We start from the raw sequence: 27,609 nt of genomic DNA, 5'->3' as shown, positions 1-27,609 counted from the left end.
TCCCAGCATCAGGGTCTTTTCCAGTGAGTCAGTTCTTCACATCAGGTGGCCAAAGTATTAGACTTTCAGCTTCAGCATCAGTCCTGCCAATCAATATTCAGTACTGATTTCCTTTAGGACTGACTGGTTTGATCTCCTTGCAGTCCAAGGGACTCTCAAGAGTCTTCTCCAGCACCACAGTTCAAAAGCATCAGTTCTTCAGCGCTCAACTTTCTTTATAGTCCAACTCTCACATCCATACATGACTACTGAAAAAACAATAGCTTTGACTAGATGGACCTTTGTTGGCAAAGTAATGTCTCTGCTTTTTAATATGCTGTCTAGGTTGGTCATAACTTTTCTTCCAAGAAGCAAGCATCTTTTGACTTCATGGCTAAAGTCACCATCTGCAGTGATTTTGGAGCCCCCCAAAATAAAGTCTCTCACTGTTTCCATTGTTTCTCCATCTATTTGCCATGGAGTGATGGGACCAGATGCCATGATCTTAGGGGTTTTTTTTAATTCCCAAATTTCAGCCATTTATTTTTGTTTCATCTTTTAATTCCTATGGGGTTCATCAACTCTATCAGTAATGTTCTAACTGACAAAGACCAATTTACATTAACGATAGTTATATACAACATATCAAGGGAGTACACAGGAAGATCAGAGCACAAGACTTCATCAGCTAAAGAGAGTTCAAGTTTGCTCTTATGAAGACATACAAGAAAACAAATACACTGACGCATAAAGAAAAACAATCAGAGTAACGCATTCCAGAAGGAAAGATACAATAAAGATCTTAATTTACAATATATAATTATATAATTTATTAAAATTAACACAATTCATGTACACAATATTAACATGGTACTCATTAAGTTTGTTAAGCACTTCAACTACTGAAATGTTAAAACACAATAAAAACTATATTAACCAACTTCTCCATCAAGGGATCTAACCTAGCTCTCTAGTTCAGGCTGAACATTCACTCTCCAAAATACTTCAGGCATGCAAAAAACAGGGCTAGCAGGTTTAATCTGTTCTTCTCGCAAAAGCGACAATCCAGCAATTCCAAACAATGTATGAAAAGGATCTACCGTATCTCCTGGCCTATCTGCAAATCCTCCTGTTTCCTCATCTTGACATGCAAGGATGAAACCGCAGAGTTTTTCTCTATCAATCCAATGAAGCTTTCCAATTATCTTTAGGAAAGTCAACACCCACCATGAATAGCATACGTCTGGTTACTTCTCTGGCCTTCCATTGAGTCCACCTGATGGAAGCTGTTGTTCACAAAACCATCAACCGAGTAAATCAGAATTTACTTGGTGCAACTGACTAGTAATAGACAATAATCCTGCCCAGCATGGGATTCAGAACCTGGCCTGCAACCAAATCCACCATCAAAGTTCATATATGATAAAACAAATTCAATTGCCTTTTCCACGTTAATAGCATACAACTTCCCCAATAGAGCCAAAGTTGCCATCGCAACAAGAGAATCTTGTATCAGTTTTTCCCCAAGTATCTCCAGCAAAAGAACCATCTTCTTTCTGTAGACTCTGAACATATTCCACAACTTCATTTATGTCAGTAACATTAATACTATCATAGAGAGTATCTGAACAGCACTAAGAGTATATAAAAGATGAGGATCATGTCCAATACTAACACTTATTCCACCACACTCGTGTTGACAAGAGTTAATAAATGTCAGAATTTCTTCTCTATTCATGCAGTGTAGTTGTCCCATGAAATCCATTACGGTCAGACCCCAATAGATGCCACTCATTCTCAAATACTCAGACACGCAACATTCATAGTCATCTTTCTTTGAGCCATAGGATGCAATATAATTTCCTTGCTTCTCCAGTAACAGGGTGTCAGGTGCATCTGACTTAATAATAACATCCTTTGCAGTGTACCCCTATCCACTCTCCTACTGATGCATCTAGACAGTAATACAAAACACATCCACTCGAGCCGTAACACTGATCTTGGTTTTTTTAATGTTGAGTTTTAAGCCACATTGTCCCTCTCCTCTTTCACTTTCATCAAGAGGCTCTTTAGTTCTTCTTCACTTTCTGCCATAAGGGTGGTGTCATCTGCATATCTGAGGTTATTGACATTTTTCCTGGTAATCTTGATTCCAGCTTGTGCTTCATCCAGCCCAGCATTTTGCATGATGTGCAATAGTCTTATGTTGTGTGGTATCTTGCTCTTTGGGAACTTCTGTCCCAGGTGATGAATCTAAACCCCTCAGTAGGTAGTGTGACTCCTAATTAAACCTCTCATGACCTTTAAACCCTGCACGTGCCATTCCTCCTACCTACAAGGCTCCTCCCTTTGGGGAAAACAGCCTGAGGAGGAGCTCTGTAATTGCAGCTTTTAACACTTACTCACTTTCTTCTGGAGGCAGCATTCTGATTGTCAGGGAAATCATCGCTCCCTAGTCTCTATCCTTGAGGTCAGGTGTGGTTCATGCTTCTGTCTTGAGGGGGAACAGGCACATGACCCAGGTCCAGTAGGCGTATATCAGAATGAGCTCCGCTCCCTAACTACACCCGTTGGGTCAGGGGAGAGCACCTCGTTCAAGCTGGTCCACTGAGAATCAGCTCTGAGACTTTCTTATTTTAATTTTATTTATTTATTTTTGGTAGTGCTGGGTCTTTGTCGCTGCGCGGGCTTTTCTATAGTTGCAGCACATGGGCTCCCGGGCTCCAGGGCACAGGCTCAGTAGTTGTGGCCATGGGCTTAGTTGCTTTGCAGCATGTGGGATCTTCCTAGATCAGGCAATTAACCCATGTCTCCTGCATTGGCAGGCGGATTCTTTACCATTGAGCTACGTGGGAAGCCCCTCTGAGACTTTCAAATCACTGAGAAAAAGATACTTGCTGCTTCCAAGGCTGAATTACCAAAGCCTGGGGCTGCCTATGGCTGCTGCTGCCACCACACCGAAGGGGAGAATGGGCCTGAGAATGAAGCTGCCAGACACGTTCCTGAGAGTGAGCACCTAGAAGCCGCCCTACCCTGGAACTGTTAGGTTGCTAACACTAATAGATGTCCTTTTCTGCTCAAGCCACTTTGCATTTGGTTTGTCATTTGCAGGGGAGTTCATAAACTATCCTTTGAGATGGATGACCTCAAACGTCATCTTCTCTGTGAAGTGTTTGCAACCCTCACCCCCGAGTCAGTTTCTCACCAGTGTGCCCTTGATGCCTGTACTTCCCAAGTGGGCTGTGTTTCATCTGCCAGCCCTGCCTGCTGGGCTAAGGGCCACATTGCAGGCACTATGTGATGCTTCCCCCTCCCCTGCCCCCTGGAAGGACCAGATTGAGTGGCCCTTCCGTGGACGGTCAGTGAAAGAACGAGGCCACGTTGCAGCTACTGACCACTCCTGCCCTTTTCCCCGGGGAGGGAGCCCAGCCTCCTTCTGGGGACAAGGCAAAAATTATAATAATACAAGACCCCTAAAAGGATAGTTAGGGACTTTAGAAAGGTCCTGTACACCCTGCTCTATTCAAAATGGATAACCAAGAAAGAATAAGAAAAACAAAAACAAAGATAAATAAATAAAATGGATAACCAACAAGGACCTAGTCAGTGTATAGAACTCTGGAACTCTGCTCAGTGTTACGTGGCAGCCTGGATGGGAGGAAGGTTTGGGGGAGAATGGACACATGTATATATATGGCTGAGCCCCTTTGCTATTCACTTGAAACTACCACAACATTGTTAATTGGCTATTCCCCAATACAAAATAAAAACTTTGGGGAAAAAAAAGAGTAATACAAGACCCCTGGTTGCCTTCTAGGGGGTCCTCTCCCTTTATTATTTTTGGATCAAGTGGCCTGTGGTATCTTAGTTCCCTGACCAGGGATTGAACCCATGCCCCCTGCAGTGGAAGGGAAGTCCTTACCACTGGACCACCAGGGAAGTCCTTCCCTTTACTAACATTCACAAGGAGACCGACGTTGGCAAACACATATTGCTTTATTTAGTGTTTCTCTGGATTGCAGAAGTGTCAGCAGTGGGCTGAGACCCGCAGGAGGGCAGAGGCAGCTGGGCAGCCCCCTGGCCCTCTAGGGAGATGGGGGTGGGGGTGGGGGAGAAGCAGCTGAAAGAGGTGATGTCCCTGCAGCTCCTCCCAAGGCCAGCCCCTTCCCCAGGCTCCCAGGATAGGGAGAGGGGTCAGGAGCCAGTGAAGGCCCTGCATCTTTAAACTGGGGCCAGAGTATACGGGTAGGGTGTTTGTCATCCTAAGGCATGGAACTCAGGTGGGAGCGCTCCTCCCACCTGGTGGCCCCCAAGGCTGATTGCTGGTCAGGAAGCCACATGCACCCTTAAGACATGAGCCTGTTTCACGGGGCCTCTAGTTCCTGGGAGAGGCAGTAAGGTGTGCTGAGGACAGTCTGGTTTTGCCCCAACCTGCTGGATCACCTTGGACAAGTCCCTTCCCCTCTCTGGGCCTCTATCTCTTGCTCCCTCACACCAGAAGACTCAACTGGGTGATCTCCCAGTCATCCAAATCCTCCGAGCTGAGAGTCCCGCCTTTACTCCAGGATGTCCTCATGCTGGGCTGATATTAGAAGGGCATTTTTAAGGCTGGACGGGGAGAGGCAGGCAAGGGTGGTTTTAGCCCCAAGGGGAATGTCGGAGTGGGCTACAGGTGGACAGGCAGACAGACAGACAAGGTGCCGAGGGAACGGGGAGGAGAGGGGGGCCTGGGCAGGGAAGAGGGCACCAGGGCCCAGATTGCCCACCCTCTCAGTGACAGTCCCTGCCCTGCTGAGTCAGGGAAAACACATCCAGTGTGTCTTGGTGGTGGCAGGGGGGTGGGATGGGCGCGGGTGGGAAGATGGCTTCTTTAAAAAATAGTTTCCTATAAAGCATCAAAAAATCTCAGAGAAAAACCTCAGCAAAAGTTCCCTTCTCTCAAATATTTGGCATTGGCAGTGGGGCTGGCGCAGCTGCCTCTGGCCCCGGCTTTTCCTATTGCTGTGGCCCGGCCTGGCCCACTCCTGGGGCAGCTTCCTGCACCCCTGCTGCCCCCTCGAGAGAAGGCCGAGCAGGAGGCAGGAGTTTGTCGGTGGGCTTCGAGGTGTCCCTGGGTCCCTGTCTGGAAGCTCGAGTCTTTGGTAGCTGGGAAGGGAGGAGGGGATGAGCGAAGCGCTGGGAGGTGGGAGGGGTCCAGTGGGCGCCTTCATCACCGCGAGTTCAGCCGTGGGGCCACCTGTGGGGACCAGGGGAGAAGCCCAGTGGTGAGCAGGAAGCAGAGGTGCTCCGGGCACTTGTCTTGGTGAGTTAGATACCTGGTACTACATGGAGGGAGGGGAGGAGGGAGGTCCGGAGGCCTTGGTGCTGGAGACTCAGACCTTAGGTCCTACTCCCACAGGGCTCTTTGCCCCGACGAGAGTGGGCCTCTCTTCCCAAGCAGCATATCCCCTGCCACCTCCCCATGCTGCCCTCTTTATGACCCTCTGCATTGGTCTCTGGTCCTCAATGGGCAATGGGATGAAGGGTGCCCTCTGGATCGAGACCCACAGTGAGGTGCCCAGGCTCTGTCCAGGACGGCCAAGCGAGGAAGGCCTGGCCCCCAGAGGCTCTGCCCCAGCCCCACACTCACCACAGCCAGGTGCCCATTCTTGGCCTTGGTGATGAGCAGCTCGGAGCCGGGTGTGAAGTCAATGATGCCATCCCTGCCGGGCCCCCCTGCGAACGTGATGCTGGAGAGAAGCGGGTGCATGAGGCCTGCCCCCTGGGCACGCACAGCCCGCTCACCAGCCCTCCCCGCCTCACCTGCCCTGGTTGATGTTGATGTTGTTCACTCGGTCAGCGCTGAGGGCCGTCTTGGTCAAGGTCTCAATCACGTGGTCACTCTGCAGCACCACGTCCCCCTGGGGGCCCACACAGAGACAGGGGTCAGGCCCTGCCCGGCACTTAGAGGACCCGTCCCCTCCCCGCCTCCCCAGTCCCCAAGGGGCACCTTCTGCTTATTGTCCTCACGCTGCACATGGAGCACAAAGAGGCTGTCGCTCAGGCTGCTGACGGAGATTCCTGGGGGGAAAGGGCAGAGGTCAGGGATCAAGGGGCAGAGCAGGGCCCCCTCTCTGGACCCAACCTGGACTCAGGCTCACCGGTCAGGTTGGTGTACTCGATCCTCTGCTTGACCTTGGCGTCCTCCACGATGACCACGGCATTGGGTGTCAGCAGTAGCTGCCGGGAGCGTGGCTTGTAGCCCTTGCGGTCATACTTCACGACGGGCACAGCATACTGGGGACAGAGGGTGGGTGAGGGGCCTCCTCACCCCCTGTCCAGGCCCCAACCCCTGCCCACGCAGCCCTCGGGCAGCTGAACTATGTGGGGCTGAGGGCCGCCAGCAGGGTCTCACCTGGATGGGCTCTGAGCCCAGGGCCTGCAGCACTCTGGGGTTGATCTCATCTGCACCTGCAAACCAGACAGGGGAGCGAAGGGGGAGTGAGCAGAGGAGAGAGGGGACCAGGCTACTGATGGAAGGTTTGCGCACTGGAGAGTCGGAGGCTCACCGAGCCGAGTGCTGATGAACAGTCTGGGGACACTCTGGGGGTAATTGTCCTTCTTGCCCTTGAAGATCTCACTCGCCACGGCCTTTTGCTGCAGCTGAGGAGACAACAGCAGGGAGGGCGGGGGATGTCAGAGAGGTGGGGCTGTCACAGCAGAGCAGGAGACTGCTGAGACAGGAGCTGAGACCGCCCCCCTCACCCTCTCTCTGGCCCCAACAGCAGAAGGCTAAGCCCTGCCACCAACACTTCCCTTCAGCCCCTTCTCTCTTGTACCTTGATCCCCACCAACCGAGGCAGAGGCCTCTCCAGAAGGGTCATGACAGTGCTGTCAGGGTCCAGGACCCACTTCGGGGGTAATTCCCATCATCACAGGCCCTGGAGCCCCTGAGATTCAGCTCTAGCCTGAGATCTTAAAGCTGGCTGACACTAATACTCAGAACTACTGTGGGGCTTCGCTGGTGGTCCTGTGATTAAGAATCCGCCTTGCAATGCAGGGGACATCAGTTTAATCCCTGATCCGAGAAGATCCTACATGCCTTGGAGCAACTAAGCCCGTGGTGTGCCATAGCTATTGAGTCTGTCCTCTAGAGCCCGGGAACCAAAACTACTGAAGCCCTAGAGCCTGTGCTCTGCAACAAGAGAAGCCACCGCGATGAGAAGGCTGTGTATACTGCAACTGGAGAGTAGCCCCCACTCACTGCAATTAGAGAAATCCTGAGCACAGCAACGATGACCTAGCATAGCCAAAAATAAATAAAATTATGCTTAAAAAAACTACTGCAGGTTAACTCTGCTGGGTGGGTCCTTCATCATCATCCAAAACTGAGTTGGCAAATACAAGGCCCATCAGTCACCAATGTCTCTCTCTGGAACTATCCCATCAGACCGATGCTGCAGCCTTTTCAACACAGGACTCTGGGCAGCCTTGACCAGTCCAGTGCAGCTGCTCTAGAAAATAAACTCTATTTGCCTTGCAAAATCTACTCCAGTCTCTGCTTCATACATGAGGCCAGACAGGGGCCCGGATCCATTCAAGGTTGCACGGTAAGTCAGGGCAAAGGTCCTCCAGGCCAGCTCTCTTCCAGCGCCACCCCCCACCCCCCCAAGTCCCCTGGTACCTGCCTCCCAGTCCCATACCTGCTGCTTCCATTCAGGGCTGATGCTCCGGCAGTATTTCCACACCATGTTCTTCCGGCACAGCTCCCGCAGCAGCTCTGAGGCCTGTGGGCGAGAGGGAGGTCAGGGCACCCAGGTAGCCTGGCTCCCTTCCCTCTGCAGACAACAGGAATGTGCCCACCGTTGGGCCTTGGCCTAAGTGACACCTCCTCAACCTGGACCACCCTTCCATTCCTGAATTGTTTCTTTGCAAAGAACTCATTCTCCGTGGCCCAGCTCCAAGTCCCTTCCCTTCCCTGATGGCTCCTCAGGTCACATGGTTATTAGGTCCCTCCGCTGGGTGAGTTCGTGGTCCCCCAGTCAGCAGGGAGAGCCCACGGACCTCATGCAGGGCAGGTGGGGGCGTGGGCCAAGAAGTGTCCAGAATATTCCGGGGCAGCTGCCGCCGCAGGTTGAGCAAAAACGAGGTGCGCACATGGTCCAGGAAGAAGGCATTCTCGGGGCAACGGGGTGCGTGGCGCAAGATGAAGCCCTGGATGAGCCTGGGGGCGGGGAGGCCAACATGGGTGGAGGTGAGAAGCCTGGTAGCAGACCTGCCCCCACACTCTGCTCTGCACCCTCTGCGTGGCGCCCAGTGCTCACCGCCGGATGGTCTGTGCCGCCCACTTCCTCTTGACTGCCTTCCTCCGGCCCAGCGTTCCTCGCCACCACGACTGGATGCAGATGGCTGTGGAGACCACAGATGGCTAACTTCTATCTCCTCCCATGGTGGCCCACTCTAGCCCCAGCCCCAACCGTCCTGAAGACCTCTGGGCGCGCAAACCTGATCGCTTCACCCGGAGGAATTTCTGCCGGCAGTGAAAGCCCCTCCAGGTGGCCTGGATCTTCGTGGCTGTGGTCGGGAAAGAAAGTCACTTGGCCAGAGCGCAAGGGACCCAGCTGGGGGCCTGGCCCTGTTAAGAGCTCACTGAGTAAGAGGACTGGCTGAACCAGCTTCAAGTGCGAGGATAAATAAGTGAAGGAGAGTACAGGAAAGGGCAAAGGCTGGTCTAGTGGTTAAGACTTCGCCTTGTAATGCAGGGAATGCGGGTTCAATCCTTGGTTGGGGAACTAAGATCCCACAGACCGTGGGGCAACTAAGCTTGAGCTGTGCAACCAGAGAAGCCTGTGCGTTGCAACAAAGACCCAGAACAGCCAAAAGAAAAAAAAGAAAGAGCGAGGGAGGAAGCAAAGCAATGTGGGAACATGCTGAGTGTGTATCCGGGAGCAGACAAGGTGGGCAGCCCAATGTGGACATGGCGGACGTCCCGGAGAAGGAGCCCGAATGCAGCGATTTCTTTCCCGCTTCCCAGAATGGAACCCACTGGACAGGGTGGGTGGGGCCTCTCCCTCACCCAGGCTCTGTCGCCGGACCTCCAAGGCGTCCTCTGTGGCAAACAGGGTCTTGGGGAAGCGGATGAAGATCTTGGTCCTGGGAGGGCAGCAGTCGTCAGCCCCTGGTTGCCACCCTGGTACCCCTCAAACCCCAGGCATGGGCGCCACTCACCTGCCCATCTTGTACTCTTCAGGCTTGTAGCCCAGGTGCCTGACCAGCACAGTCACCCCATCCTGGGGCCGCCCTGCCCACGCGGGCCACGTCTCTGGGCACAGTGACTTGTACCTGGTGGGAGGAGGCGCAGAGATGAACCCAGCGCCCCCGCCTCGCGCCCAGCAGTGCTCTTCTCTGAGAGCCCAGACCAGCTTCCCTGGTCCCACGGGCTCTCAGGTCACAGAAAGTCGGGGAGGTGGCTCTGTCACTACCCCTACTTTAAAGATGAGAAAATTAAGGTTTCTCATCTGAGATCCAACCAGTCCATCCTAAAGGAAATCAGTCCTGAATATTCGCTGGAAGGACTGATGCTGAAGCTGAAGCTCCAATACTTTGGCCACCTGATGCGAAAAACTGACTCAATGGAAAAGACTCTGATGCTGGGAAAGATTGAAGGCAGGAGGAGAAGGGGATGACAGAGGATGAGATGGTTGGATGGCATAACCGACTCAATGGACATGAATGTGAGTAAGCTCCAGGAGTTGGTGATGGACAGGGGAGCCTGGAGTGCTGCAGTCCATGGGGTCACAAAGAGTCAGACACGACTGAGTGACTGAAGTGAACTGAAAATCTGCCTAAGGTCACAGGCCTAGAAAGACAAGCCTGGTGACTCCTCAGACCCCTGACTCCAGATAACCACAAAGGTGCTTTCTGAGCTGACTGCACACTCTGTCCCCTTCACAGGCTTTTACTGTCTCCACTGGTGATAAGTATGTGAATGCGTGCCTCACTGCGCCTCTGACCAGCTGCTCTGTGAGGGCAGGGCCTGGCCGTGGGGAGGGCTGGTCTTTGCCCTCTCAAGCTTAACATTAGGCTTGCAGCATGGAGGGGCCCCTGGCGTGGATCCCACCGCAGCTTAGGGCTGTCCTCCTGCCCAGGATCTCGGAGGCTGCCACCCTCCCACCCCTTCCCCCTGGTGCTGAGCCAGGCCCAGCCCCCACCTCTGCAGGAAAGCCTCGTATTTGCGGCGGTAGGCAAAGCCAGCTCTGCGCACGCGCAGGTTCTCCATCAGCCCAAGGTACTTCACCTGGTGCCGGATCAGCACTTCATCAAAACGGCCTGGGGAGAGAGATTACCCGGTGGTCAGTGGGCTTTGGCCGGCCTCTGAAGGGGAGGCCCAGCCCCAACCAGCCTATGGGGCAGAGGGCCTACCAGGCTGCTTGGAGTCATTGGGCTTGATGCAGCGGACGTAGGCAGGCTCCTTTGACTTCAAGATCTCCACCAGCTCCAGGAGGCTCATCTTGAATTGGGTGGCCACCTGGTCAGTCAAGATGAACAACAGGAAGGTTGATGGCAGCTGGGCTGAGGCCACTGACCCCTGAAAATGCTCTTCCCTGTGGCAGAACCCCGTACAGACCCCTCCCTGGGGCAAAACACCAGTTCCCACAACTACTCCTGCCTTTCGTGGACCCTTTTTTTTTTAAATTACAACACTTTATTGCAGCATCTGCAAAGGTCAGATTTCTGAAGCCGATGAAGATGGGGGCAGCATTTCCATGTGAAATGTTACAAGTTTTCTGTCTATGGCATAGGGGGTAGCAGGAAGGGTCTTCAGGAAATAACCCTTCAGCTGAGAATGAAAGGACAAGTAGGAGACAGCCAGAAAGAAGACAGGCAGGAATGGCATTCAGGCAGAGCAACAGAGCGAGCAAAGGCTTGGTGTACACAGGGAGCTACAAGACATGCAAGGATCTAGGAGGGGAGTGAAAAAGAGCATTAGAGAGGCAGGATTGTGGTAGGACTCGGGAGCCACATTAGGGAGACTGAACTTTATCCTGAAGGAAATAGGGAGCTGAAGAGGAATCTGGAGGGAGAGAGGGACAGGAACAGATCTGCCTTTTGGAGTACCTCTACAGCACATAGGGGGAGGGTGGTTGGTAAGAACAGGTGGGAAGACAGAAGACCAGGGAGGAGGCTGACTGTCTCAGAGGACTAGAACTGGAGTAAGGATTACGGGGAGAGGCTGAAAGGAAGGGGTTTCCAGGCAGCAGAAACTGGCAAGATCCAGTGGTTGTTAGGATGAGGGCAATGGGGGAGGCTGAGGTATCAGGGATGCGGCCCAGGCTTTTGTCCTTCAGGACTGGGTGGAGGGTGGTCCCTGCCCTGAGTTAGGGAAACAGAAGATGCAGGCCTGGGACACTGGACAGTCAGGGTGCATCACAGACTAGTGGGATCTGGAGTAGCTGCAGGTCCCTTGGAGGAGGTCAATGGAATCTCTGGTTTGCTGGAGAGGCCTGGACAGGAGTGGGTGTGTCCTCACGAGGGTGGGGCTGAGAACAATCAGGGAAGGGGTGGGGTTGGGGAATAGAGGACAGGGTTCCAGAGAGTCAGACTCTGGGCAACACTCTGCCTCTACAGCCTCCCTGTCAGCATGTCTTGGCCTGCAGCTCCCTGGCTTCCGCCTCTCCCTGACCTTGCTCGTCCTGGGACTGCCCTGACCCTCCCCCTGCCAAGCCCGGCAGCCATACCTCTGTGCACAGCTCACTGCATGGAGCATTCCCCTCCTTTGGCACCACTGGCCAGATCTGCCTTCCCCCCCATTGCTCTCCTTGAAAATGGCACTTTGTGGTCTACTTCCTGGTCTTTTTTGGACTGTGTTCCTGTGTGGGGCTCTGCAGGGCCCTCCCATATGTCTGACAAGCATCTACTCATTCCCAAGTTACCTCAGATGCTTCCTTCTCCAAGAAGCTTTCCCTGACTCCCCTCCCCTCTTCTACTTCCGCAGGCAATTTGCTGCTCCCTATTGTAAGTTTCCCTAGCACCCCATGCACATTTCTAGGACAGCATGTGTTCATTTTTGTATCCTAAGCGCCCAGTAATGTCCACTACAAGTGTCTGCTGCAGGGGAGTGAATGCAGCAAGCACCCACACAGACACAGGTGTACACACGTGCATCCACACTTAGAGACGTTGCACACCCAGACACCCATCAAAGTAGGGACAGATGCACCCATGGGCAGCCTCCCAGACACACACAGATGTGCACCCAGGCACCAGCACACACACGAACTCACACACACACTGCCAACTCCCAGCTCAAGGAGGCACCAGGCCCGCTCACGTGTGCACACACACACCCCCTGGGGTCCCACCGCCTTCACACCGTCTCTGGCCGCTTCTTGTCGCTGAGCTCGCTCCGGTCGAAGCACTGGCTCAGGATGGGATTCTCCGAGCTGCACATGGTCTGTGAGGGTAAGGCAGGGGTCACCGCGGAAGCACAGGGACAGGCTGGTCAGCTTCCTGGGGCAGAGATCATTCAGAGCCCAGACCCCCAGCCCTTTCTCTGGAGGTCTTCCTCACCTCCTTCAGGTTCCGGAACAGAAGGTCATTGTTTTTATCCAGAAACCCTGAGGGGAGAGAGCAGAGGTGAGGGGAGGCAGAGCCCCTCTCCCGGCCCACCCAGGGGGACACAACCCCAGGGTCCTCACCTGTCACGTTGTAGGTCACCTCCCCAGCATAGTGCAGGAGGCGGAACTCCCCGCGGTCCAGAGATTTCCTGGTCCGCTGGTCAGCCAGCTTGTGCCTAGGGTGACAGGGAGAGGAAGTTGCCAGAGGCTGGCCTGAGCCATGCCCCTGTCTGCCGAACAGACTTCAAGAGAGGAACCAGGCATCCAGTAGGAAACCAGCCGGGCGGGGCCTCCTCCCACACAAAAGCCACCACAGAGGCTCAGAAAGGTAGATGGCCTTGTCCGGGGTCACACAGCGCCAGGACTGGGACCTCAGCCGCCAGGCTGCCAGGGCTTGCAGGGTGGAGGGCTATTTGGTGTTGCCTTTGGCTGTTGCATGGCTCTGCTCAGCTGAGTGCTGCCCGCTACATTTTAAGAATGGAATCAGCCCCCAAGAGACTACTTAGGCCTTAAGCATGTTTATACCCTTTAGCTCATTTTCTACTTTTAAAGAATTCCAAGCAACTAACCAGAGAGACCAGGCAGAGATTTAAGGCCCAGGGGTAGATATTCTGTTTTCCCAGCAGAAACCCAGAGGCTGGATAGGCCCCAGAGAGGCCGGGTGAGAGCAGTGGTGTGTCTGTGTTAGAGCAGCCGGAGGAAGTGTTTTGAGGAAAGTTTTCTGTTTGATGATACAGGAAGATACTCAGGACATAACATTATCCTGAGTCCTATATACAATAAGCTCTCAACCACAAAAAAGAAAAAAAAATATAGAAAAAGGCAGGAAGAAAATGTCTCAAATTATTAACAGTGGTGACCTCTGGGTGACAGGATTACAAGTGGCTTTTGCACACGTTCCAACTTTTCTCTGAGGAGGGATGTTCTTTTTACAAACAGAAAAAAAAGGTGTTTTTCTTTTTTTTTTTTTCAGGCAAGGCTTTACTGGGACCCCTGTTGCAGCCCATGGGGAATGAGAACAAACAGGTTCCTCGCTTGCTCGCCCCAGAAAAAAAATTGCTCAGGAATTCCCTGGCGGTACAGTGGTTAGGACTCTGTGCTTTCACCGCTGGGAGTCAGGTTCGATCCCTTGTCAGGGAACTAATCTGTGGCCCTGGGCCTGAGGTCCAGCTCTGGACTTGATGTGAGATAACCTCCGCCAAAGGGCTGCACCTCTGTGAGCCTCAGTAAAACCTCCTCCGGGGGTTGCTTCTAGTTAGAGGAGGTGATACGATCAAAATATGCAAAGCAGAGCTAAGACAGTGGAGCTTGTTTCTCTTCTCCCCTCATCCCGCTTTAGGGGATTCCTTAAATAAAAAGGAATTTCTAAGTAAGGAGACTAAAAAAAAAAAAACCTTAGCAAGTTTCATTCTCCAGCGGGTTAAGGAGGAAGTGGCTCTGTGTGCCTGGCCTTCACTGGCACCTCTTCCGGTCACCTCCTTGTGGCTGGCACTTTATGGGTGAGGGGGTTCCCAGGCTTCCTCAGACTCTGGCCCAGGACAGCCCCCAGCCCCACTCACGTCAGGAAGTGTGGATGGTGCTTGACTGTGTCCTCCAGCTTCTCCAGGAAGGTCAGATCCGTGGCCTCCCCGGGACGCAGACACTCCTCGTCCTGGGTAGGTGGTGGCAGAGGGTGAGGGGTGGGTGTGTGGGGGGGAAGAACCAGAGAGCACAGGGACTCAGGGGCCCCCACAGGAGGCGCAGACAGTCCCAGGGCTGTCCAGTGCCTCCCCTCACCCTCTACACACAGCCCTGTTCTGTCAGGCTCCAAGGACTCCAGCCCTCCGCAGACAGGCCAGGAGAGTGAGGGGAAAGGGGTGACGTCCTCCCGCCCAGCCCCCAGTCCGAGGCCCCGGAGGAGCGGATGGCTCACCAAAATGGAGATGATGCCCTTGAACTTCTCTTCCACCAGGTCACAGATAATCTTGTTGTTGAAATACTGGACCGGCTCCCACTGAAGGGCACAAGGGGAGGGAGGCATCACCGTGGGGTCACGGCACCTTCCCTGGGGACACCCAGGCCTGGATCTTGGCTGCACGTAGGGCCATCTGCGGGTGGGCCTGCACTCACCGCGATGCCCTCGGCCTCGTACTCCTCCTGCTCCGACTTGAGGGTGAGCTCGATGAAGAGCTGCTGCAGCTTTTCATTGCAGTAATTGATGCAGAACTGCTCAAAGCTGTGAGGGAGACAGAGGCGACCTCAGTAAGGCGCCAGACCAGGAAAGGTGGGGAGGGGCAGAACAAGGCCCCAGCACCAGCCGAGGGAAGAAACACAGAGTGGGACCCAAGCGGCTGGGAAGTCACTGGCAGGAATGAAGGAGGCCGGGGCAGAGGTGAGGGACCAGGACAGGGGAGACAATGGGAGGAGAGACAGGCAGAATCAGGGGGGCGCTGACCTGTTGTGCTGAAACACTTCAAAGCCGTAAATGTCCAGTAGCCCGAGGACTGTGGTGCTCCTCCAGCTGGGGCTCTCAGTATCCTAGGGCCAGCCGACCAAGAGTGTGGGTCCCCACGTTCGCCAGCTCTCAGCCCTGGCCTCCCTTGACCGCCCTTCCTGTCACCTTGGGAGTAGCAGGGGCCAAGCTCTCACCTTGGAGGCCAGCGACCTGTTGATCTTCGCGACCAGCCAGGTAAAGGTGCGACTGTACACAGCTTTGGCGAGGGCGTCCCGTGCATACGCAGCCTGTTCTAGGTTGAGCGGGCTCAGGAGCTGCAGGCAGACGGTGAGATGGGAGCTGAATGGAGTCCCCTTCCATTCCTGGCCCCTTCGACTCAGGAAACTGATCACTCTGCCCTCCCTGCCCCCATTGAGCCTGGCGCTGGGCCGGGGGGGTGCTCCAAGGGAGGAAACAGTGGCCCCACCAGAGGGAAACTGGTAGAGAAACAAGAGGTCTCATTCCTGGAGGTGAGTTCCTTCCAGCCTCACCCTCTTCCTGTGTGACTTTGGCCAGCTCTCTGTGCCTCTCTGAGCCACCTGCCTTATAAGCTTCCAACATTGTTGCTAAGAGGACCAGCTGAGCAGACCAGGGCAATGGGGGATGATGGCAGTGGGGGCTGCCTTGGAAGACCTGCCCCCCCCACCCCCTGGCCTCACCTCTTCGCCCTTGGCGATGATCTTCCTGTGGGTCAGGGCTTCCCGCAACGTTGAGCCTTCCACACCAAGGAGCTGCCAAGGGAGGGGGTGGGTCTGGTGAGGGTGCAGTTCCCCCCGCCAGCTGCCCCGCCCTCGCCTTCTGCGTGCCTCCTCACCCTGGTCAGGTACTTGAGCTGGTTCTCACTGGTGACCTGGGCATTGCTCTCTTCATTGGCGGCAAAGTGGGTGTTGCCCAGATGCAGGACGCTGGCCACGATGCTTAGCAGGTCCTGGGTGGGGGTGAGGGGACAGGGAGGGACAGGTGGGGGTTATGGGAGGGTCTGAGAGCCCCGAGAGGGCACACGTGGATGGTCAGCAGGAGCTGGGAACGGTGGGGGGCAAGGCATGTGAGAGGAGAAGGTGGCTATAGTAGAAGCAGGTTGTAAAGGTAGACCGGGGTTTTCACGGGGTGACAGGAGGAAAGGGCGGGTCCCCGACAGAGGTCTCACCTCCACCTCGTCCTCGGTGAAGTCGATGACAGTCAGAGCCTTCCTGACCACCTTCCAATCACTCTTGTCGTTGATGGAGGAGACTTTGGCGCACTGGCCCTGTGGCATGGGCAGAGCGGGGTTACAGCCCTGGCTGGGGGGGCTCCCTTGGTGGCACCTGGCCCCTCGCCTGCCTGCCTCTACTCACCTTTACCAGGTACAGGTAGCTCTGGGGGTTCCGTTCCAGGCCCAGCCTGCGCAGCGTCTCCTCCTCGCCCCCCTCCAGCAGCTGGTAGAAGATATGGAAGTTCCTCTCCCCGTGATTCTGGTGCACCACCCGGGACTTCTCCAGGAGGTAACTGAGGATGTGGCCACCCACGGGGGCGCCCTGTGGGCCGGGCAGGATGCAGTGACTGCTCAGGGGGACTGCGGACACAGCCCATCTTCCCCTTCCCCACCGCCCCCCCTGGCCCTCCAGAGTATGAATTTCAGCTCTGGCTGCGTGGGCTCAGGTACATCACTCCTCCTGGCCCCCATTTCTTCCTCTATGAAATGATGCTAAGCCCTTTCTTGGGCTTCCCGGGTGGCATGAGTGGTAAAGAACCCTCCTGCCAATGCAAGAGACGTGGGATTGATCCCTGGGTCAGGAAGATCCCCTGGAGAAGGGCATGGCAACTCGCTCCAGTATTCTTGACTGGAGAATTCTATGGACAGAGGAGTCTGGTGGGCTACAGTCCACAGGGTTGCAAAGAGTCGGACATGACTGAAGCGACTTAGCACACATGCATGCATGTCCTTTCTACCCAGTAGCTCACACCTGGATGTCCCATAAGCATCTCAAACTCAACAGGCCTGAAATTCAAGTCCTGGTCTCTGCTCCTCAAACCAGCTCCCTCTTCCCATTCTGCTCACCCTTCCAGGTGTTCAGACCAAGAAGTCTGCGGTCCTCCTGGGAGCCTCCCTGTCTCTCACACCTCATGTCCAATCAGATAGCCAATCCTGCCACCCTAACCTGCAGAATATCCAGAATCCAGCCACAGCCACTAGACTGGGCCCAGCCACCATCACCCGTCACCCAGATTTAATAGTCATCAGCTTCCTAACTCATTTCCTTGCTCGGCCTCGGTCTCTACCATTTATTCTCAACAAAGCAGCCAGAGTGATCACTTTAAGAGGAAATTGAGGTCATAACACACTTCTCTTTCAAACTTTTGGGACTTCCCTGGCACTTCAGTGTACTTCCACTGCAGGGGACATGGGTTCAATACCTTTGGGAAACTAAGATCCCACATGCCGTCAGGCCTGGCCAAAAAATTAAAAAAAAAAAAAAAAAAATATATATATATGGTTCAAACTTTCAGGAATTTTCCTGGTGGTTCAGTGGTTAAGACTCTGCACTTCAACTGCAGGGGACATGGGTTCAATCCTTGGTTGGGGAACTAAAATCCTGCAGGCTGTGCGGACATGACCACACAAACAAACAAACAAAAAAATCCCAAAAAACTCTCTAGACTCCCTTCCACTCAAGAGTTTTAAAAAAGTTCTACAAAGACCCAAAAGGACCCACACCATCGAGCCTCCTCTTCCATCCCTTGGCCCCTTGCTCTCTTCTCCAGCTATTCTGGCCTCCTTGCTGTCTGTGGACACATCCAGCGTCTTGTTCATCCGCACCTCTGCACTGGTGGTGCCCTCTGCCTGGACCCTCTCAGGTATATGCACAACTCATTCCTCTGTCTCCATCAAGGCTTTACCAAAGGCCACCTTCTCCTTGGCCACTGTATCTGCATTATTTCAAACAGCCAATGCCCCCTCCCCTTGCCTCATTTTCTTTTTTGTTGTGACATGTGTTGGCTAATTTACATTTTTCTGTGGACTATCTCCCTGCTAGTCGCTCAGTCATGTCCGCTCTTTGTGACTTCCATGGACTATATAGCCTGCCAGGCTCCTCTGTCCATTGGATTCTCCAGGCGAGAATACTGGAGTGGGTTGCCATTCCCTTCTCCAGGGGATCTTCCCAACCCAGGGATCGAAGCCGGGTCTCCTGCATTGTAGGCAGATTCTTTATCTCCCTGGAGGCAGGATTTCTGTCTGCTTTGTTTCACTTCTGTGCCACTAGCACTTGCAACAGTGCCTGGCACACAGAAGGTACTCAATAAATGTTTGCTGGTGCCAAAGACCCAAGCCAGTGGGTGCCTGCCACAAGGGTATCCCATTCCCCCTGCCCCGCCCCGCTCATGGGTACCTTGAAGTCAAACTGCACGTCCATGTACTTCCCAAACCTGCTGGAGTTATCGTTCCGGAGGGTCTTTGCGTTGCCAAAGGCCTAGAAAAGGGCAGGGGTGTGAGGGGTGCCTGGTAGCCTCTCCCTGCCCCTCCCACCCCCAGGGGCTGCTGCCCCCTCACCTCCAGCACGGGGTTGCTCTGCAGCAGCCGGTCCCGCACAGCACCACCCCGCTCGGGGGCTGGGCAGGTCTCAGCATAGAACTGCAGCAGCCGCTTGGTGGCCTCGGTCTTGCCTGCCCCGCTTTCCCCAGAGATCATCACTGCCTGGTCCCGGCGCTCTGTGCGCAATGCCCGGTACACAGTGTCGGCCACCGCGAACCTGTGGCAGAGGCCCATCAGGAGCTTAGGAGGCAGGGGGCTCGAGTGGCTGTAGGGGCTGGGAATCTCACAGGAAGCACTGGGGGCGGGCATTCCTATGTCTGGTGGGGTTCACCAGGGGGTGTACCCTTGAGGACAGGTGACCCCTCCAGGATGTGGGTCAAGAGAGATCCTTCACAGTTGAGAATGAGAGTCATATTCTGATGGAAAATTGAGGGGATCACTCATGGGTGAGGAGATTGGAAGTCATTCAGGTGAAGACTGAGGTCACTCATAGGCTGGGAGGTCCTTCAGAGGTGCAGGTCAGAGTCACTAAGGTGGGAGGGCCATGTCCAGGTAGTGTTGGGAGAATAAGTCACAGGCGTGGGAACTCCCTGGTGGTTCAGGGGTTAGGGCTCCATACTTCCATTGCAAGGGGCACGGGTTCGATTCCCGGTCAGGGAACTAAAATCCTGCAAGCCACACAGCAGGGCCAAAAAAATAGTCCTGGGTGTGAGCTGGGGTGGAGGCTAGGGGGATCCTGATGGGATAGAGAAATTCACCTTGGGTGAGGACTGGGTAGTCCTCAGAGATGTGAATTGTGATTCATCCCAAGTGGGAAGTTGGGTGGAATCATCTCAGGTGGTGATGCTGGGGGGCGGGGGGGGTCACTCACAGGTGAGGTGGAACCTCGTAGAAGCTGACGCCTCGATAACGCTCCATGTGCTGTCGGCTGTAGATCTGCAGGTCCCGGTAGGGGTTGACAGAGACCAGCACGGGGCCAATGTAGGTCTGGGAGTCGGAGGAGGAGGCTCAGAAGTTTCTCCCAGAGGCCCCGGAGCCGCTCCCCCCTCCTCCCTGCATCTCTGCATCTGTGGCCCCAGGCCCCCTCCACCTCCCCACACCCTCCCAGCCTCACGTAGATCAGGTTCTCCCGGAAGCGCCGCCGCAGGTTCTCGATGAAGGCAGCCTCGCTGGTGAAGTTCTCCAGCAGCACGAAGTCCTGTACCCCCACCCGGTCACGGGCGGTCAGTGCGCTCTCCATGGTGACTCGCACCCCGTCACTGCCCAGAGCCTGCAGGGATGGGCCACGGGAGAGAGTCAGAGGCGGCAGGGTAAGCGAAGGCCTCTTCTCCCCTTCGCCACAGCCTAGAGGACTGAGGGGGCAACCAGGACATGTGAACACAGGGAACACCTGGGAAACAGGGGTACCAGGCTGTGTAGAGAGGGCCCGCGTGGCAGAAAGCTGGCACATGGGACACTGAGGACATGGGTCCCAGAAGAAAGACCATCTGGGGCACATGGGAGCTGAACACAGGCCACTGGAACACAGAGGCCCCAGAGGACGTGTGGCCAAAGCCACTGAATCCAGGAAGGCTGGTTTTGTGTAGAGAAAGTTAGGGGTGGGGGGGGATGTCATGAGAATAAAAGAAAAGAATGCTCTGTTGACCTTGGACAAAACCCCTCCTCTCTCTGGAAAGCGTCCCAAGGAGGAGGAGTTGAGGTAGACCAGGTGAGGCCACATGTGACAGGTGCTTTGCAGGATAAATCACTCGGAGTGAATTCTACAAGCAGGATGGGGCTGTCTCTCCCCTTCTCACTCACCAAAATCTCTAGGGGGAGAGGGTCTAGGGACCCAGCAAGAGGCCGCCCCAGGCCCCAGGAGAGAGATTCTCAGGGCTGGGGCGAGGCGGGGGGGGGGGGGGAACCTCACATCCCAGCTGGGCTCACCACTCACCCCAGAAGGGGGCCCTCCCTCCCAGAGCGGAACCACACCCTCTCTGCCAGCTGCCAGGCTCCCCAGACACCCTCCTCCACTGGGAGTTCTGAGAAGTCTCAAGGGAGCAGGGGTTTTACCAGGGAAAACCCAGCTGGCAGCTGGAGCCCATCAGAGGGTGGGAAGAAGCACAGGCTCAACAAGACCCTCACCCCTCACTACACTCTTCAAAACGATCTGAGAGCTCTAGGAAATTGACACCAAGAGTGTCAAGGGTCAGGGAAGAAAGAGCAAGCTGGCCGCAGGGGTAAGAGGGGGTGGAGATCCCCAAAGAGGTCACCAGGTCTCCTTCAACTGCAGACCACCCAGATCTCAGGAGGGGGGCACCCCTTTGGGTCTGGCCGTGGCCCTGCCTCTTCTAGGCCTGCCCCTCGACGCCCTCCCCCCCACCCTTCTAATTCTGTCCCGAAGCTGCTGCCAAATCTGACCCAAGCCCCCGCCCCCTTGTCCTCTGGGTGGCGGGTCTGGGCGCTCTCAGCCTTCCCTGGGAGCTATTAGCCCGACCCGGGTCCGAGCGCCTCGCGGCCCTCCCGGCCTCGGCCTCCACTCTCCTGCAACTTTCCGGGACGTTTTTCCACCCGAAATTCCTGGGCCGCGCCCGCTTCCTGGCGGGGCCGAGGCGGCGCCGCGAGGCCGGCAGGGACGCCTGGGACCCCTCCCCCGGCCCTGCCCCACATCCCCCGCTCACCGACGCCCGGTAGCGCATCCTGCCCGGTCGGCCCGGTGCCCGGCTCCGCGGCCCGTGCTCTCGGCCCGGGGATCGGCGGCGGCGGCGGCGTCACGAGGGAGGGGCCGGCCCGCCCCCCGTTCCGCCTCCGCTAGGCTCGGAGGCGTGGGACTCCCCGGGCGCCCCCGCCTCGCTCGGGGCTCGGACTCCGGGGTCCCTCTCCAGTTGGTAGGGGTGGGGCAGGGGCTAAGTCGGGGGGCGGGGGGAAATCTCGCTGCGTGGGTGGGGACAGGGCGGGGGCGGGGCTCCCGGGCGGGCAGGGGCTCCGCCTGAGTCAGGTTTTCCAGGAGGGACGTCGTCGGTTCTCCCAGGGGTGGGGCCCGGAACCCGCGCGGCCGCCGCGTCTACACCGGCCCGGAACTCACTTCCGGGCTCGTGTCTACACTGCGCACTAGGCCAGGCTGGGGACTCAGCTCTCTAGGCAGAGAGGCCCGTGGGTCCCGGAGGAAGCAGGATTTCCCTCCCACCCTCACCCCAACCTCGAGTCCCGGGAAAGTTAAAAATAGAATGAAATGTCCAAATACGGCCGGCGTGCCCAGGCAGGCGGAGCCTCCGTGCGGGGACACTGTCCACCCCCCACCCCGTACACTCTCTGGAGGGTGGGTCCCACGTCTTTAAGTCCCAAGAAAATCTTGGGTTCACAGAACGCGCGCCCCAGGGAGGGGAACGGCCTCAGGGCGCCTGTGCCCAGCGTCGTTGTGCAGGGCCTCCACGGAGGGCACAGCTTTCCATCTGGGAAATCCACGGCCCGACTTCCAGCATTCCCCTTCCCCACTTCCCCACTACCCCGGACGCCCTGACTAGGGCCTCCGTGCCCAGGGGCTCCTCGCGTCTCTTCTTCTGTTGGGTGGGGGGACTCCCTCTCTGGTCTCTCTGGATCCTTCCATACTTTATGCCCCGGACACCCTCCAGCTACCCAAACCAGCCTCCGGCAGCCCCATCCTCACTGAGCTCTAGGTGGGCAGTGGGCAGCAGCCTGCGGGACAACTCTAGCTTGGATCCCAGCGCAGGTGTGGGTGTAAAGGCTGTGCTTAGTCACTTAATCGTGTCGGATTCTTTGCGACCCCATGGACGGTAGCCCTCCAGGCTCCTCTGTCCATGGGGATTCTCCAGACAAAACTACTGGAGTGGGTTGCCATGCCCGCCTCCAGGGAATCTTCCCAACCCAGCGATCCAACACAGGTCTCTCGCACTGCAGACAGATACTTTACTGTCTGAGCCACCAGGGAAGCCCGATGTGATGGCTAGTGCTTCCTGAAGGCCGGGCTACTTCTCACAAGCGGTATGACTGCCAGCAGGTCACCTCACTTCTGGGAACCTCTCCTAGAGCCTTGAAATGAGACTAACCCCTATCTCAAAGGGCTGTTGAGAAGCCTAAGATAAGGTGCCCAGGCACCTCCCAGGTCCTCAGTAAATATCACTTCCCTCTCTGGCCAGACACTCTCTGCATAGGCTTGGAGCAGACCTTCAGTGCAATGCTAAGTCCACTTCAGTAATGCCTGACTCTGCGACCCTAGGGACTGTGTAGCCCACCAGGCTCCTCTGTCCATGAGATTCTCCAGCCAAGAATACTGGAGTGGGTTGTCGTGCCCTCCTCCAGAGGATCTTCCCCACCTAGGGATCGAACCCGCATCTCTAATGTCTCCTGCATTGGCAGGCGGGTCCTTTACCACTAGCGTCACCTGGGAAGCCTGTGGGAGCAGACATACAGAGCCAGGTCCTGGGTCAGACAGGTCACACTTGTTATCTAGCAGGGAAAGCCCCTGAGGCATGTCCCTCGGCCAGTTAGAAAGAGCTCTCCAACTTTACCTCCACTGCACCTGACAGATAAAGAACCAGAGGTGCAATAATGCAGATGCTGACTTTGTCCTAGGGGGCAGAAGGCAGGGTTAGGACCCAAAGCCCTAGCCTGCCCGACACTCTTGGACTTAGGCTTCCCGGGGAGGGAGTGAGGTGGCGGCAGGTGCGGGCTGCAGCCTCTTGGGGAAGGCTCATTACTTTGAAAACAACAGCCCGGCCAGAGCCAGGGGCACCCCGCGGAGGGGGGCGCCAGCTGGGAGATGGGGCCCTCTGGAGGGACCGAGCGCCACCGCGCGCAGCTGGGAGATGGGTGAGAGCGGAAGGGCGGGGGTGGGCCTTAAATGCCACCAGCTTCGGGCTTTGGGCGGGGGGAGGCCCCCTCCACGAGGTCCCCAGGGTGAAAATGCAGAAAGGAGAAAGAACGCGGAGAGGACTCAGCCTACCGCTCAGCCGGAGTGGGGAGGTACTTGGGGGACGGGAGGAAGGGGGTCAAGCCGGTGCCCACCGGGAGCACGGCTCTGGGGGCCGTGTAAGCACCAGGTTGGCGAGGCTGGCCGCGGCGCGGGGGCCCGAGGGGAGGGGCTGGAAAGGGGGCGTGGCCAGGCGGGAAAGGGGGCGTGGCCTCGCCGCCGTGTCTAGCGGCTGGAATGAGGGGAATCCGCTCACCGAGGGGTTTGGCCGGCCGCCCCCGCCCGAGCCGCCGAGCCGCATTCCCGGGATGCCCGCCGACACCCCCACAGCCGCCACTCGGTGGCGGAAGAAGGGGGCGGCTAAGCAGCTAAGCAGGCCAGGCGAGACCGCAGCCCCTGGCCAGTGCAACCGGCCATCCTGCCCCGCTAGACGGAAGCTCCCGCCCCGGGGGGAGAGGAGTTAGAAAGGCGAGGGTGGGGGAGGTGGGGGTGGACCGAGGGTGTGAGAGACACCAGGGCTGCAGCGCCAGGCGCTTCCTGCGTTCAGATCACTGTCTTCTGGCACTACCTTCAATGCCCTCGAGCCGAGCCTTGAGGTCTGGATTATTACCCCCATTCTACAGACGGGAAAACTGAGGCTCAGCAGACGAACGTCGTGTTCAAGATCCCAGGACTAGTAAAAGAAAGGGTGGGATTGGAACTGGAAAGTCTACCACTGTCTATTCCTGCAGGGCTGCCTGACAGGGAGACGCCTGCCTAGCCCTGGCAGATTTCCCAGCTTCTCTGTCAGGTTAACCTGCTACCTGCCAGGCTGTGACCTTCCTTAGTGAACCTGTGACTGCAGTGCCTAGTATCCACCTTCGGCTGTGTTGTGTGAGTACTGACATGTAGGCCTTGGGAATAGCAGCTAGGGAGTGGGCCATGATCTTTGAGTCCCCAGCATGGCCCTGAACCTAGGGGCTGGCTGCAGGCTAGGATGCAGCCATGCCCCACACCTGAATGACCCAGGACTTCTTTCCCAAGGCTGCCTCTAGGTCTCTTTCCACCTGGAGAGGGGTCTCCCCTAAAAGCGGGGATCGGCAGGCCCAGCAGACCTGGGTTATTCAGCCCCTGTTACCCAGTATGAGCCAGGTGCCCCCAAGCCTGTCCTCTGGGAGGGTAGTGAGCAGCTTCAAGGGTTCCTTCAGCCCAGGGCTATGGAGGTCTGGAGAGGGTGTTCTGAGGACCCCCAGATTGCTGCTAGAAACTGATTTCCACTGGGGGTAGCCTCCCGGCCTGTTGGGGCAGCAGAAAGAACCATAGCCTATCTTACCCCCAGCACACGCTGGGCACAGAACAGGTGCTCCACTTTTCTGTTTTTAATCAAACATATCTTAAGTCTGGGCCCAGTTGCCCCACCTAGGACTGTTTCAGACTCAAGGGAACTGTTGTAAGGGGGAATGAAAAGGAAAGACGAGGACTTAGGGGTTCTACCTGATATCTCACTGGACCCCAGTCAAAGGTTTACACTCTGGCTTCAGAACCATGGGCCTTTTCCCTGCCAGATGCCTCTACCTGGGGGTCCAGTAGAAGTAAACAAAGCACCTTGCCCCCTAACCTGTCCTCCTGGTTCAATATCCTGTCTGTTGAGGGGAGACAGGCACCTCCAGCTAGTTGTCACTGCCGGGCATCAAAAGGCCTGCCCTCCTCCCTCCACTCCTCACACAGAGGAGTCACCACCTGCCAACACCCTCTCCACACTTTGTTCCTCCATCGCTGCTCTGCCTCTGCCCCTGGACGAGGCAAGCAACCTTCAAACTGGCATCCCTGCCTTCCTCCAATTCATTTTCCTGCAGCCTCCTGTGGTATTTACAAATGCAAATCCGATCAATTAACGTCTCATGTTAAGAGAGTGAAGGTTTACCCTTCCGTATGCCAAGCACACCCACTGCTTCTTGCCAGGCCACTGTTTGTGGACTTCAGCCGCCCTCTCTGTCCTCAGTTTACCACTGCTGCTGAGTGCCTATGTGGCCACAGGGGTACCCTCTCCAGTGCCTTCTCTCCTCACGGCTCCCTCACCACCCCACACAGCCAAAAGGCACTCCGCGCGCGCCCCTGCCACCAGCCGCCCGGATCTAAGCTTCTCGCCTTTGCACCTGCAGCTTCCTTGGCCCTCGCACCCAACCCCCTCCCCACCTGACTGACTCTTAGTCATCCTTGAAGACTCGGCTCAGGTATCACTTCCTCCAGAACCCCTTCCTGACTCCCCGCAACACATAGCCCCCTCCTTGTCGTATTCCGCTCTAATCGAAGGTTTTCTAGTACGTCTCTCCCAGGAGATTGCTCCCGCTGCAGTGGGGGCTCAAACACTGCTCGCGGACGCCTGCGTGAATGAATGAATCACAGAGCCCGGGAGTGTGAGCAGAAGGCCGGAGCGTGCCGGGCGTTGAATAGGCCGTGGGCCAGCCATTCATTCTCTCATTCATCTCGGAGCCCCCCAGCCGCCGCACACACGCAGGAGCCACTCGCGCGCCAGGGCCTGGAGGCGGGGAACGGGAAGGGGCGGGGCCCGGACGGCTTCTCCGGAACCCGGAGGCAGAGCAGGCTGCCCCAGGGCCCCAAAGGGCGCGCGGGGTGCCTGAGTCCCGCGGCCCCAGCCGCTCCTCACCGCCCTCACGTTACCCGCAAAGAATCTAAGTCTCCAACAGGCCGAGTTCCGGCGCCACCGGGTCCTGGGAACCCCGCAGCGGCCGTGCCGAGCCGACCCGCAGCCCCCGCGATCCCTGGGCCGGCGACCCTCGCCTTCCGCACGGTAGCTCCGGGATTGGGTCGTCGCCCGGCCGCTTACCCTCTTCTCCATCCTGCTCGCGAGTGGAGCACCCCGCTCCCCCAGGCCACGCAGCTGAGGCCCGCCTCGCGCCCTGTGTACCCACCTTCTCGGCTTCTCGGGTGCGCGGGCGGGGGCCAGGCTAGGCGGCGTGGCCGGCTCCGGAGTCGGCGGCCCCGGCACGCTCTCCCCGCCCAGGGCCCGCCCGGGGCCGAGCCGCTGCCTGTCGTCATCCCAGGCAGGGCCCAGGCCCCGGCGCGCGCGCGCACCCTCCGGCCCCGCCCCGGTCGGCCTTGGCCGGGCTCCGGCCCCGGCCCGCGTCCGTGTCCGCGGGGGGCTTGATGCAGCACATTCCGCAGCCCGTTCCCCGGGACGAGGCGCGTCACAGTCGTTCACACACACACACACATGCACGCACGCACCCTCCTCTGCCGAAGACCTGGCCCACTCGCTGCAGTGCTAGGTGGCGGGGTGTCTTACACGTTTCTCCTTTCTCACCCTAGGGCGCCTTTGCAAACCCGACCCAGCCCTGCATGCCAGGCCAAATCAGTTCTTCCCCATTTGCGACTGCCTGACTCCCTTCACCCTCCTTCCCCACTCTCACTACTGCTCTGAGCTGGCCAGTGTCAGTTTTTCAAGCCAGACGGGAAAGCCGGCGGTATTAACTGAGCCTGTACCATATGCACCTGGAGCTTTACATGCACTGTTCCTTAGATCTCGGAGCGGCCCTGTCACCTCCGTGTTGTTAACCCAGTTCATAGCCTGGCCCACTGAGGATCAGGGAGCTGGAGGAGAAGCGAGTCAAACCCAGATCCCCGCTTTGAAACACTCTGCCCCCGGTGGGCTTAAACCCATCCCCCTTCCTTCCATTTACCCCTTCTTGTCGGGTCCCTTCACGTCCTACCAAGGACCGGAATGCTTCCCCACTGCTCACCTCTTCCCCAAGGAGTTTGCTTGAGGGGGAATTCTGGGCACTGGGGAGTCACTGCCACCCTCCTCCCAGCCCAGAGCATCCCAACTTACAAGCTTGCAGGGCCTGTGGGGGTGAACCACACGGATGATCTCCCCGGTAGGTATCAGCTCCACTTGCAGCGCCATTCTGCCTGTAGATAGCCAGCGTGCCGAGCCCCGGGACCTCGGAGCAAAAGCCCGCCTGCCTGCCTGCCCGCTGGCTCTGGCTTTGCCCGGAACTAGGAATTTGGTCTCACGCTGGGATGGCCACTTGGTTCAGCTTCAACTCCAGCCCCAGGGGATGGGTCTGGTCCAGTGCCTCAGGACACAGCTGGAGCAGCCCAGGTCTGATTGGGAGGCCTCTTGGCCCAGCCGGGTTGGGGC

General features: G+C 56.8%; 1 protein-coding gene and 1 pseudogene across 11 annotated transcripts; both read right to left on the bottom strand.

Moving 5' to 3' along the window:
- Positions 1–941: 941 nt before the first annotated feature.
- On the bottom strand, positions 942–4,555 carry LOC145540404 (geranylgeranyl transferase type-2 subunit beta pseudogene; annotated as a pseudogene).
- MYO1C (myosin IC) lies at positions 3,957–27,609 on the bottom strand. Of its 11 annotated transcripts, none has more exons than XR_014079560.1 (32): positions 27,298–27,588; positions 19,674–19,829; positions 19,431–19,546; positions 18,578–18,776; positions 18,417–18,497; positions 16,383–16,562; positions 16,196–16,294; positions 15,863–15,976; positions 15,708–15,779; positions 15,204–15,323; positions 15,010–15,092; positions 14,685–14,790; positions 14,488–14,568; positions 14,135–14,226; positions 12,657–12,751; positions 12,529–12,575; positions 12,332–12,412; positions 10,381–10,486; positions 10,170–10,287; positions 9,187–9,300; positions 9,035–9,111; positions 8,464–8,532; positions 8,283–8,367; positions 8,019–8,182; positions 7,662–7,745; positions 6,528–6,621; positions 6,374–6,429; positions 6,120–6,255; positions 5,969–6,039; positions 5,782–5,879; positions 5,609–5,708; positions 3,957–5,215 (listed from the first exon to the last, which is right to left on the bottom strand). XR_014079560.1 is itself a non-coding variant. In XM_081580110.1 (32 exons), the coding sequence occupies exons 1-32, from the start codon at positions 27,370–27,372 to the stop codon at positions 5,189–5,191; spliced, it is 3,192 nt and encodes a 1,063-aa protein (XP_081436236.1). In that variant the 5' UTR covers positions 27,373–27,609; the 3' UTR covers positions 3,957–5,188. The 11 variants fall into 11 exon arrangements, 5 of the variants coding, with proteins under 5 accessions (XP_081436236.1, XP_081436238.1, XP_081436239.1 ...); XR_014079563.1 differs by lacking the exon at positions 27,298–27,588 and adding an exon at positions 26,296–26,457; XR_014079561.1 differs by lacking the exon at positions 27,298–27,588 and adding an exon at positions 21,220–21,308.

The sequence above is a fragment of the Giraffa tippelskirchi genome, chromosome 3 (genome assembly GCF_054371585.1).
Source record: "Giraffa tippelskirchi isolate mGirTip1 chromosome 3, T2T-mGirTip1v1.2.pri, whole genome shotgun sequence".
NCBI lineage: Eukaryota > Metazoa > Chordata > Mammalia > Artiodactyla > Giraffidae > Giraffa > Giraffa tippelskirchi.
The sequence above is the reverse complement of the archived record's forward strand: the minus strand, read 5'-3'. Positions and strand labels throughout refer to the sequence as shown.

What these genes read in the sequence shown, in the direction of transcription:
- MYO1C (XM_081580110.1), bottom strand. Translation starts at nt 27,372, where the DNA reads ATGGCGCTGCAAGTGGAGCTGATACCTACCGGGGAGATCATCCGTGTG. An exon ending in TACGAGGCTTTCCTGCAGAG is followed by an intron (nt 9,301 to 10,169) that starts GTGGGGGCTGGG and finishes TCCTCCCACCAG; the next exon opens with GTACAAGTCACTGTGCCCAG. An exon ending in GAAGAGTACAAGATGGGCAG is followed by an intron (nt 9,112 to 9,186) that starts GTGAGTGGCGCC and finishes CTGCCCTCCCAG; the next exon opens with GACCAAGATCTTCATCCGCT.